The sequence below is a fragment of the Syngnathus acus genome, chromosome 24 (genome assembly GCF_901709675.1).
Source record: "Syngnathus acus chromosome 24, fSynAcu1.2, whole genome shotgun sequence".
Taxonomy (NCBI): domain Eukaryota; kingdom Metazoa; phylum Chordata; class Actinopteri; order Syngnathiformes; family Syngnathidae; genus Syngnathus; species Syngnathus acus.
In genome coordinates, this window is record NC_051108.1 from 570,812 (window position 1) to 582,740 (window position 11,929).

General features: G+C 52.8%; 1 protein-coding gene across 4 annotated transcripts; it reads right to left on the minus strand.

The window, feature by feature from the left end:
* Positions 1–1,107: 1,107 nt before the first annotated feature.
* ppp1r13bb (protein phosphatase 1, regulatory subunit 13Bb) lies at positions 1,108–11,752 on the minus strand. Of its 4 annotated transcripts, none has more exons than XM_037244908.1 (19): positions 11,376–11,752; positions 11,059–11,155; positions 8,980–9,127; positions 8,181–8,300; positions 7,826–7,890; positions 6,654–6,755; positions 6,378–6,552; positions 6,054–6,202; positions 5,762–5,926; positions 5,430–5,622; positions 4,880–5,005; positions 4,252–4,379; positions 3,711–4,158; positions 2,832–3,607; positions 2,584–2,715; positions 2,390–2,523; positions 2,145–2,311; positions 1,837–2,036; positions 1,108–1,606 (listed from the first exon to the last, which is right to left on the minus strand). In XM_037244908.1, exons 2-19 carry the CDS (start codon positions 11,065–11,067, stop codon positions 1,565–1,567), a joined length of 3,279 nt encoding a protein of 1,092 aa, XP_037100803.1. In that variant the 5' UTR covers positions 11,068–11,155; positions 11,376–11,752; the 3' UTR covers positions 1,108–1,564. The 4 variants fall into 4 exon arrangements, with proteins under 4 accessions (XP_037100803.1, XP_037100802.1, XP_037100801.1 ...); XM_037244907.1 differs by having other exon boundaries at positions 5,786–5,926; positions 6,003–6,202; XM_037244906.1 differs by having other exon boundaries at positions 6,003–6,202.
* Positions 11,753–11,929: the final 177 nt, after the last annotated feature.

Here is an 11,929-nt window from a genome sequence, read left to right on the forward strand (position 1 = left end):
ATAAATACGATTTTCTCATTCATTATTCCTTTGTTGTGCATGGAGTTTATGACTAACGGTAAAGTAGTTTTATTTATTTATTTATAAAGGTAAGCATATATTTAAAATGTTGAAAATGTGGCAATAAAACAGAACGGGGAAAACACATGAGTTAATTACATATAAACTGAAACGACTGCAAAAAATATCACGATCCGGTATTACCACTGCATTGCTATCTTCTGTTTTTTTCTGTAGATATATGTAGAATTCTCATAGGTGGAAGATACGTATTATTTCCTACATTCAAGCACAAAATGTCTTCATTGGTACTCGGGTGCCCCCTGACGGCAAATGCGTGAACTGCGTTATGTTGGAGCTCCACAAAGCCACATTTGAGTCATGCCAGAGCTTCACTTTTATTGTTCACATTTACAGATTTTGTATTTGTGTGGAGTACAGCATTATAAGAGAGAGCCCACCTCGTCCGTACAGCAAACAAAGAATCGTAGGACACTCCTCCTCGGGTTATGTACAATTTTGGAATCCAAAATGAAGCCCTGGACCACTCGCACGCGTGAGGATGAAAAATACACTGCAGAGTTTTGGGTAACACACATGTACAACAATGTACATGCATGGGAAGGTAATACAAGAATGATGACGCCAGTTCCGTATGGTGAGTCTCTCCTAAAACAGCCACAATAGAGGCGACTTTTTACAAACGTTTGGTTGTTGCCCCTGTGAGATTTGGTGAACATTAAAATAAGAACACTAGAGTGTCACCAGCAGCACCGTGTTGGTCCTGAGCTTAGAAGGCTTGTCACAGCCATCGTGGGAACACAACGAACGGGTGGCGTTGCAAAATAACGGGCCGGGGTGCATTCGAATAGAAAACATCTCTATGACGATCGGGAATGTCCACTCGCTTTGATTAGCATTAAATGTAAACTACTCACAAAAAGTTCGGGATGCCTTTCTGTGACCGTCTCAGTTTCTTTATCGCAACTTGGTGAAGTAGTGTTGACCTTGCCATTGTTCTGGTGTGCTGTGTAAAACCTTTTAATATATATCTCTATATATATATCTATATATTTATATATATAGATATATAGACATATATATATAGTACACCCATAAAACCTTTAAACACATAAACTACCTATTGCAATTTTTGGTGGTTAAAAACACAAAAAAAGAAAACATTTGGGTTGATTCCTCTATAAAGGGAGGGGGGGTTGAAAATGCAATTCAATGTCACATGAGCAACTGTCATTGTTGCTCTGTAGACTCCTACTGACCACGAGAGGGGAGAAAAGATGGCTGAAGAGAAGAAGGGGGGGGGGGGGGGGGAACTGCAGCGACAAGGGTTACCTTCAACAGCTGCACTGTGGAACAGGGCAACTGGGGTGGCTCAAGTGATGGCTTCCAAGTGACCATGGGGATTTCCTGCATTTGGAGTGCTTGTCCATCACAGTGCGTGTATGTAAATAAATGACAGCAGGATGAGGGGGGGAAAATGGCCACCAGGAGAAGATCGATGAGGCTCATTTGTTCTCTGCTCTTTCGTTATAGCATTGCCACGCTATGCCAAGGAGCGCTGGCGAGGTTTGATGCGGGGGTAGAGCTGCGGGGGGAAAAAAAAAAGAGAAAGATGGGGAAAATGAATTTGAGCAAAACATTTCGTGGTGTTTGAAATAAGGGCAGGGCCATAGCGTTCTAAGAATTTCCCCCAGAACGGTTACTAGAACACAAATTGGCAACACTGGGGGAAAAATGTATTTGCAAATGAGAAAATTGTCCTGCTAAATAAATTTGGATGCATTGGCCAGCCCTGGTTGAAAAGATGGCAGGTACCCCCAGCAGGTTGCGCGGCACGTAGCCCTCCGTGTCCTCCAGCTGTGCCCACCACCACTCTGTCTCGCTGTCGTCCTGCCGCCGCAGTACGGTGACGGCGTCGCCCTCCCTGAAGGACAGCTCATCCGGGTTCTGAGCCTCGTAGTCCCACAGGGCGTACACCGTGCCCTTGTTCATCACGCCCATCTTTTCTTGAACGCCTGCGCCGCAAAAATAAAAGCGGGAGGGAGGTGTGTTTGGTATTTGCACATTTTCACTCTTTGCTGCAGTCTTGGGAATTGCAAGCGTCATAAAATGAAAATGGTTACCGTATAGGAACTGCGAGCACTGGACGTAGCCCTCCTCCATCTCCTCGCACTTATCTGCCGCTGTCTCCACGTCGCTGATGGTGCTGGCGAAGATGGCGGCCCCCGACTCCACCAACAACTTGCACAGGTGCACGCTGTTGCACGAGGCGGCGCAGTGGAGCGGAGTCCTGCTTGCGAGAAGGTACATCGACACATTAGTGATCTCGTCGTGTAGCGCGCCCACCCGTCCGTGTGGCGTCGCCGACCATCCGTCGCTGTCGGCCGCGTTGACGTTGACGCCGAAATCCAGCAGGAACTTGACAATGTGGTGGTGTCCGGCGCAGACAGCGTTATGCAGCGGGGTGATGCCCTCGTCGTTGGGGGTGCTGGGATTCTCCACCTAGAGCAGAGCGGGACCTGCTCGGTTCTCATTCGTGCAAAGGCGGGCACTCAAACGCACCTCATAGATGATCCTCTGGACCAGGTCAAACTCTCCTTCCAACGAGGCGTCCAGCAGGAGCGCAAGAGGGTTGAACTTCACTCGGTAGCCGTGGCCTGTGCGCTCAGACTCTGGTTTCTTTAAGTTTGTGCGCTTCAGGGAGAGGAAACAAATATTGAGCCTTGTGGAACACTACTTGTTTGTATCTAGGCACATGCTGCCAAGACCATCAACCCCCCCCCCCCCCCGTCAACTTATGCCTGACTCACTGATGGTTGGGTCTGCACGATACCGCTCTCCTCCGGAGACGTCACCTCCAGCACGGGGCTAGGCAGCAAAGCCTCGGAGCTCTCCAAATTGTTGTTGTTGTCTTCAGGTCCTTCCTCTTCAGCCGGGTCCAAAAGTCCTTCGGGAGGTGGAGGCAACGGACGGTTGTCGTTAGGGTCGATAGAGGAAATCTCCGAGCCCCGCTCCTCGGATTCGGGCTGCGGCGGCGGAGGCAAGGTGTCCGAGGGAAGGTTGCCATTGTCCGTGTCCGCGGCCGGGTCGCAACCCAGAGAGCCGGGAGGATTTGCCGGCTGATAAAATGGCGTTCCGCTGCCGGCGCCGTTGCCGCTCCCAGACCCGGCGCTCCCTTCCATCCCCCCTGCAAGAGTGTTGAATCTCTGGTAGAGAAGTTTCTGGATGTTAGGTCCGCTCGGACCCTCTGGTTCTGTGATGGAGCTTCGCTTCTTGAGCGGCCTCGGGGCGTTGGCCAGCTTCTTGCGGAGCACCTCGAGATCGGCATCGCTTTGGTAGCGCATTGGGGAGTGGACCATGGGCGTAAGCTTGGTGGGGCTGAGCGGCCGAGGGATGTTCTCCACGCTGGGAGGAGGGGCCGACGGCTCCATGTGGCGTAGGCCCTCGAGATCCTCCACGTCACCGTCCGGCGTATCCTCGATGCTGCCGGGCGGACCCTGGAGCAACGGGAAGGCCCCTGCGGCCGGGACGAAAGGCAGGGGTGAAGGGGGGGTTGAGTTGGGAGGGAGGACAGGCTTCCCATAGACTACAAAGAGTTTAAAAAAAGAAAACAAGTGAGCATCGGTTATAATAATAATTGTTTTATACGGTCTCTCTATACTACATTGCATTAAACACGACTATCTTACCTGCTTTGAGCGCAGGTTTGAGTGGCTGACTCTTTGGCGCCGCCTGCTGGAGGTACATATGATAGATGGAGCTGGAGTTCATGGTGGCCGGGCCCTTCCGGGGCGACTGGGGGCGCGAGCCTCTGTCCGGAATGAAGGGGCGCACGGCCACGGCCGGCGGGTGGTCCAGCCGCTCGCTCATGCCGGGCGGGAAGAGCGGCGCGTGGGACTGGAAGGTGGGACTGGGCGGCACCGAGATCCGCTGCTGGATCTGCTGCGAGGAAGAGCCGCTGGTGGGCGCCACGCGGGGCCAAGTGGGCGCCGGGGGGTTCGGCAGCTGGCGAGGCGGCGGGGGCGGAGCATCCTTGCGGCGCTCCAAAGAGCTGGCCGAAGAGTGGTGCGAACCGTACGGCGGCGGTTGCGGCTTGGATAGGGAAGGGGACGAAGCGGCCGTTTTGGACTCCAGCACCTGTGAGAACACATTCGGACGTCATCACGCCGGAAAACAAGCCGGAGCTCATCCTTGTACGCGTTTAAGAGGATTACGAGACAGCACGCTGACCTTTTCTGCACTTGCAGCGGCAGGGGGGCCGGAAGGTGGGGTCTTGGCCAGCGTATCCGAGTCCCTTCTCTCGGGAGGTTTCAAGGACGCGCCCGTCTTACCCACAGGAGGCCAGCCGGCGTCACCGGCGGCTAAAGCACAACAAGTCAAGACACAGAGGGGTCAATACCTGAGCTTCAAACGACAGCTGCAACGACACGGGAAGTCAGTTCAAATGCATTGGCTTGCTTAATCACAAAAGCGATCGTCAAACCTTGCAAATGTTCAATACACGAATGGTTAAACTGAATACATGAAGTATGCATTAGCGTTTTGTGATTTCACTAAGATGCAAGAAGAATTCAGAACACAAAAACAGAATCTATAAAGTCAAAAGTCAGGCAAGCGGGCGAGACTATAAAATTAGGAGGGGACCATTACAAAACCTTCTTGTGAGCTTCGGAAAGAGCACACGGGAGGGACATCAACAAAGGGGAACACTTGCGCATCAAAGTGCTTCTTTGATGCGACTACTAATGGAAGCAAAACATGAATCGATGTCGGACGATGGGGTCGCTACGGTGGTGGTAAAAATACGGAAGGAACTCAAGCCAGGCTTCGCGAGGCGCCACACCCACGGCGCACTCACGGGACGTGCCGTCAGAGCCGGCGGGGGCTCCCGGACCCGGGTGAGACTCCGGAAGCAGCGGGTCCACGACGATGTCTAAATCAGACACCTTCCAGGGGCCGCCGGGGGGCTTTTGCACGCCGCCGTCTGCCAGCGTCAGCCCCGGCGCCCCGCGAACCCGGCGAGACAGAAACATCACGCACCACCACATTGACACAGGAGGGGAGAAGAGAGGAGGAGAGGGAGGGAGGGAGGGAGGAAGGGAGGAAGGAAGGAAGGAAGGAAGGAAGGAAGGAAGGAAGGAAGGAAGGAAGGAAGGAAGGAAGGAAGGAAGGAAGGAAGGAAGGAAGGAAGGAAGGAAGGAAGGAAGGAAGGGGAAAGTCGCAGCACACACGACAACAACAACAGCACACACAGGACAGGAAGAGAGCCCAGTTAGAGAGGACGAAGGAAACCACAGGATTCAAGAGCAGGTGGGAAACATCAACCAAGTAGGAGAGAAACGGTCGCTCACGCAAAGTCCCGGTCCGATACCCTGGCAACGCATTTAGCTTGGAGTTGTGGGACGAACCTGATTTGGCGCGGCCTTGGTTGGCTTGGTTGTTGACGGCCAGAGTTTGCGGCTTGAGCGGCTCGGGCGGCAAGGCGTAACCAGAGTCCTGTCGGCTCGGCACCGGAACCTGGATGTAGGGACCCACGGCGGCCACGCGGCCCAGCGTGCCGGCGGCCGGCTGCGGGGAGGGCGGCCCGTTGGCCCTGTTCAGCTGTGGAAGGGAGGAGATACACTGAATATAAATCACAAGAATAGGCGGGGGGGCTGGATCTGTTTTCAAATAACATTTGGGGTGTTCTGGTGAACATTTGTAGGACACTTTAAGTTGAGTTGAGCGCTTCTAGCCTTACAGGGAGGTTCTCTTTTTGACGTGCCTCAGCTTTTTTCTTGTAGAGGCGCTCCCGCAGCTCACTGATGCGCTTGTCCATGAGCGTCACCTCCATGTTGCGCTTGTTCAGGAGGTCCTTCTGCTGCTGCAGCTTGCTGTTCTGCTCCTGGTTGAGTTTGTTGCGGATCTGACAAGGTGCGCACGTCAACGTTAATGACGGCCTTTCGCCGTAAGCGTGACGCTGGCCGGCCGCAAGGCGCTACCTGGAGCTCCTGGTAGAGCTTCCTGAGCTCCAAGGCGGCGGTGCCGGTCACCTGGCCGCCCAGCGCGGTCTGGATGCCGTTGAGCTTGCCCCGACGCAGGTCTTCCAGCTGCAGGCTGAGCTGGTCCACTCGCAACACGGCCGCCTGCAGCTCGGCCTGCTTCTCCTGGAACAGACCGCTCACCTGCTCGATCTCCGCCGCTGGATGGGGAACGGACAAGACGATTGGTTCAAATGAGCACATTTACAAACATGAAGTGTGGTCTGAAGTCAACGTGCAATGGCGCTCACTAGCCCCATCTGTAAGACACGCTTATGTACTGTAGGTCCCTTAGGGCTTCAAGCTGGCGTTGAATACGAATAAGAATCGACGTACACAGGTTGCCGTTGATGACCTTGCTGTAGTCCACCTGGCCCCGCATGGCCCGGATCTTCTTGAGCTTGGCCTCCTGGCTCTCCACGCGCTCCTTCAGCCGCTGCAGCTTCTCGCTCTCGGTGGCCGTCTGCTGCTGACGCCGCTCCTGCTGCTTGAGGTAGCGCAGACGCTGCTCCTTCAGTTTGGGGGGGCATCAAAAGTCGACTTTAATACATTTGAAATGTGTACAAAAGGTGACACTGCCCAAAAGTAGTGAGGTAGTAAAACATTGACGACCTTGGCGACCAGCATCTGCTGCTGAGCCTCAATCTGCTGCTGCTGCCTCGTGGCCATCTCCTGCAGCTCGGACAGCGTCAGCTCCACACGCTGGTTACCAACCTGCATGTACACGCACATGTTGGACTCGAGTAACTGGGACAATACAAAAAAAAAGAGAACTGGGGCGTTAACAATGGAAGAAGCCCTTTTCTAGACACGTCAACTGAATGTCTCGCTGCCATTTGTGAGGGCATCTCAACTCACAGGCATCTCACGCTGCCACGCTCCAAAAGGCACCGAAGCGACAGCGCATCCGTGTCGATTCCCCCGAGGGAGAAGCCGACGCGGCGCCTCGGACGGGAGAACCGCCTGACCGCAAGCCACGAGGGATGTAATCCCGGCTCTGGCACTTATCCGCAGTGAGTGCGAACTATTGAAAGATTGGGCTGTGGGAATCAAATCCAAAACTCCTCGGCATGCTGGCCGGGGCCACTCGGGCGGGCTCTTTACGAGGCTTTCCGAGGGCCGCGCGCGCGCTTCGCTTGCTGCAGACGGCGTCCCAGAAGCTGGGTCCGAATGCAATGATCCTCTTAGGGGGCTGTTACATCATCTTGCGGGCTGGCGGCTATAATCCCTTCAATTGCATATTTGCAGCGGAACCTGGACGCAATTTATCTTCGCCACTTAGCAGGTCACGGAGTCGGTCGGGGTGGAAATAAAAGGTAGTGGCTGCAGCCTCCACGGTGGCGCTCTTTGTCCCGCAGCACCAATTAGCTTCAATTCCTTGCGCACATCACTTGTCTATTGTGAAATCTGGGACAGATGGGCCGAGCCAGGGAGCGAGAGAGGACGCCGTGCCAGAGGCTGCTTTTAGCAGGCACATCTACAGGCAGGCACACACGCGCCCGCCCCCCTTAACATGGACACAAAGCTTACACCTGAGCGAGCCGCTACTAACTAGGTTGGGGCTGCTATGAGAAATTGGTCCAAATATTAAACATGCCCATTCTGTCAGAACTATGAAGTGTTTTTCATCTTGATGGCAGAAGGTCAGACCATTCATTTGCATATCCACTTTTGTGGACTTTTTTTGCTCGGTGCTGTGATTTTATATTTTTTCCCAAATGTAAAACATGTGCCTTGGCGCCAAGTGGAAGTGTCGTCGTTTAACCTCGTTGGCGGGATCTCACCCCCTTCTCGTTGTGCTTCTCTCCGGCGTTGCCGCTCCTCATTGGATCCTGAGACTGCTGACTCCCTGCGCGGGCACAGTCGGCAAACGCGCGCAAGCAGGGTGAGACTGGCTCAGCCACACGCAAACACGCACTGTCACTTTGAAGCCCCGCGGCAGAGATTGCACATGACACGAGGGACACAGGAACGGGGACAAGCAATGCAGACTAACTCAAGACTGTCTATTTTTTTTTGTTGCTAAAAATGGGAAAATTGCTTGACGCAAACACATGGATACATGATTCAGAACGACACGGGCAAACGGTGAATTACAACAGCGAGCAGATGTCAGGAACAAGGAGGGGCCAAACTTACCCTGATCACTGCTCTCAGTGGGGGAATCTTCATGGCGCAGGAAGAACTTGACCTCCTGCTTGCGAGGTCCCCATTTCTGGAGATGTTCGTACATCATGTGCTCAAATGGGATGGCCCGCTCTGCAGACACAGACACGGGGGGCTTTCATCTGGATAGCCAACAAATGCCCAAATGGCTTTCCACAAAATTAGCAGGCATGAGGTTATGACTTGCTGAGGTCAGTACAGAATAAAGCGCAGCATTTAAAAAACATCTCATCATTAATATTGCCAACCACGTTATTTATATACGTATATTTTTGAGAGAGAAAGAGGGTGTCGGATTTGTTTTGTGAGGAGACGTGCTTTGTTAGGCACCAGCTAAACCCCGACTTTGGCTGGGAGGGTGCTTTCAACAGACGAGTGGCCCCTCGGCAGCACAAAAAAAGAAAATTTGCTGATAACGCCCGGTGCGCCAGCGCAGCGACAGAAGCTAATTGTTAGAGAGCAATGCGTTGTGACAGCCCTGTGTAGCGTGACATCACGTAATCCCTTTCAGATGTTGGCGTTTAAAGGGATCATCCCAACTTTCCTTCCATTTTTAATTCCTGGGCAAATCGCGGCAGATTGTTCATCACTGTGGCAGGCATGTCGAGATTAGCCGGGAAAGCTAAAGGGCGGGTGAGAGAGTCGAGTATCCGCATGGGTGAGCACGAGACGCCAAAAGACTTGGACTGCGTTCAGAATCACTCCCGATCCACTCTTGAGTGGGTTCACCGCCACCACAAAAAAAAGTGGTCCCAAAGAGCGCTGGTCTTACCGTTGCCTCGCCAGACCTCGGCCAGGTGGCAGCCACTTTCGCCGGGCTCTTTGCAGAACTCCACGACATCGCGGCACGTGGTCTCGGGGGTGATCGGCACCTCTGTCGCAGCCTGCTCCCCGTCGCTGAGGTACACCGTTAAGATCATCTGAGGACACAAGTTTCACAGCTTTACTGGCATTGCACAAGTACAGTGAGTGGCCTTCTCGTGTATTCTTATCCTTATTTTTGTTCCACGCTCGCTCGCTCGCTCGCACACACACGGCGGCAAGACTTGTTGCGGCATGCATTAGACGGACACAGTTTGAATTGCGACGTAAATGCATTGCAACGCATGTCCCTGCAAGCTTCTGCTCCGGGAGAATTTGAGAGCCCGCGGCGTCCCTTTCAAAAAACATTCAAATTGCAATAACTTCCATCTTGGACGATGAGCATTGCAAGAATGACACAAAATACATTCAATAGCTTTGGCTTTTTTGCCTTTCCATCAGTGTAAGCCTTCTCTGCATGATTCAAGCACTTTTCCAATATGACTGTAAATCCAAAATTCAAGTGCCATCCAAGTCCATCAAAAGGGAAAACATTTGGAAGTCATCATATTTTGCTATGCCTCAAAGTGTGCAAAAGCAATATTAGCGCCAATCCACAATCACTCAGCGAGGCCTCAAATGGGTCGGTCCGAGCAAGCGCGGGCGGGCGAGATACCGACCGCCCTCACTAAGTTGCGTCTGCCGGCGCTTCTGGCTCTCGGGAGCGCCCTCCTTTTTCGTTTGATCTCCCTCTTTGGCGGCCGCTGGAGCTCCTTGGCCCAGACGGGCTTGTCCTTGGACAGACCGGCCAGGCTACGCAACACCGTGGCCACGAACCTCTTCATGGTGGACGGCGGCAGGGCGCCAGACCGCGCTAAGCCGTAGCCCTCGTCAGGAAAGAAGTGGCGGCGATGCGCTTGTGCCGCAGAGGAGACTTGGGAGAAAAAGCATTGGCTTTGTGAGAGGGGTTGGGGGGGTGGCAGTGGCTTAGAAAGCAGCAAACACACTGAGGGAGGGAGGGAGGGAGGGAGGGAGGGAGCGAGAGAGAGAGAGTGAGAGAGAGGAGCCTCTAGCCAAGTGCTTGGCAAGGAGGGCATTTCTTCACCCTGGTTTTACGTCGTCCATATTTTCTTCTCCTATGCAGCTCGCAAACAGAAGGACTTCTGGGACCAATTAGCCAGCGTCTTGGAAATAGCAGGGGTCGCTTTGATTGAGACATGACTAATGCGCATTAGAGGCTACCAGAGAGGAAGTCAAATCAATAATGCAAAAAAAAAAAAAAAAAAAAAAAGAGGCCAAGCAGTTGGGAATCAAGCAGGCTTGAACATTAAATATGTCAAACATCAGATAGCATATCAGAACCAAAAAAACGCCAGCATGACAAATGGGACATTCCAGTGTGAACTCCGGCGGTAAATCGCGCTAAGCGCAGCTCGGCTGGGTGAGATTAACACCGGTTGACAATTTAGTGGGCTCCCGAGTGGCCTTTCACAAGAGAGGCCTGCAGTGGCTGTGCCGGCCGGCCGGCCGGCCACACAATGCGTCCTATTGGCTGCCCCCCATTACCAGCGCAGGCGCTAGCTGCTCCACCGACTCTTTGACTTGACTTGACAGCCAGACGGTGCAAACATCCAGCGGGGGACACGCACGCACAGTCGACTTCCCTCGGCTAATTCCAAGTTCAGTTACGAGTTGCAGGTCGGCCTCCCTTTCTCACAATGCGTCCCGCTATTGTCAACCGCAACATTAACAATAGGTCGTCTTGACAAAGCGCTGCTCCCATTCTCGTATTATGTTCTTTGGTACGACGATATGGCGGAGTAGATTCTCAGTCATTCACAAAGTCTAGTCGAATCAACGCAACTGGACTCTTGATTGTTACAGACAATCCATCTTTCTGTCAAAGGACAGTTCTGAATTGAGCAAAAACAACATCACAGTATGTAAACACTAACTTAGTATTTGATTTTCGACAACCGTGCCACGTCATTTTATCAGCACTGGAAGACAGAATTTCGAAAAGGCTTATGACAAGTGGTGTCACACCTACCGGCATCATATTGTCAGGTCCAAATTGGCATCAGTGGCAAACCCGCGTTGAGATAAACCTGTGCTCACACAGTACCCAGCGGCCCTTCGCTCCCTCTCTGAAACACATACACACACACACACACAAAGAGAACATTACTTTAACGTGACAGTGGCGAGATGCACAATTATAGCAGCAAACAGTGATGTCAACAAACGGCTTTAAATGGCCCAGGCGTGGCTCCCGGACAGCTGCTGCCGCTGCTCTGATCTCAGCCATAAAATGTCTGTAAAAAACATGAGCTCCTGTGGCAATGTTAGCAAACCAAATGTACTCACCACTGTCAAAGGCGAATCATTGTCTCGTCGAGGCAACAAATAAGAGAGAGCCGGTTGTTTAGGAAAGCCAGGCAAAGCGTCATCCATCCATCCAGCCTGCTAGCTAACTAGCTTAACCAGCTAGCGCCGTGTCGCCAAGATGCTAACCGCGCGAGCTGCCTCCAGTTGCGGCGACACGAGCGAGATATCGCCGCCGCACTCACTGTTGGTTGTCACCGTTGATGGAGTAGCCCCCCCAAATCGGGCGAAACTGTGGTCGAACGACTCGTTTTTAGTTAGCAAACAATCATTAGCTGCTTGCTTATTCGACGAGTGCTAATGGGAGAAAATCGACTGCGGTGTTGTTGACGGCGACCGGGCGGGCGGTGCTTACACGGAGGGAGGGAGGGGCGGTGCTTAGTTACACTAGTGCACATTACTATTGGGGACGCTTGACAATCTTTTTAGTGGAATGAATGTGTTCTTTTTTGTGCGAGTAATTTTCTTTTAAAATGGCAAACGCTATTTGGCCTCTTTCAACCCCCAACTTGCCATCTAACATCTTATTCGTGATA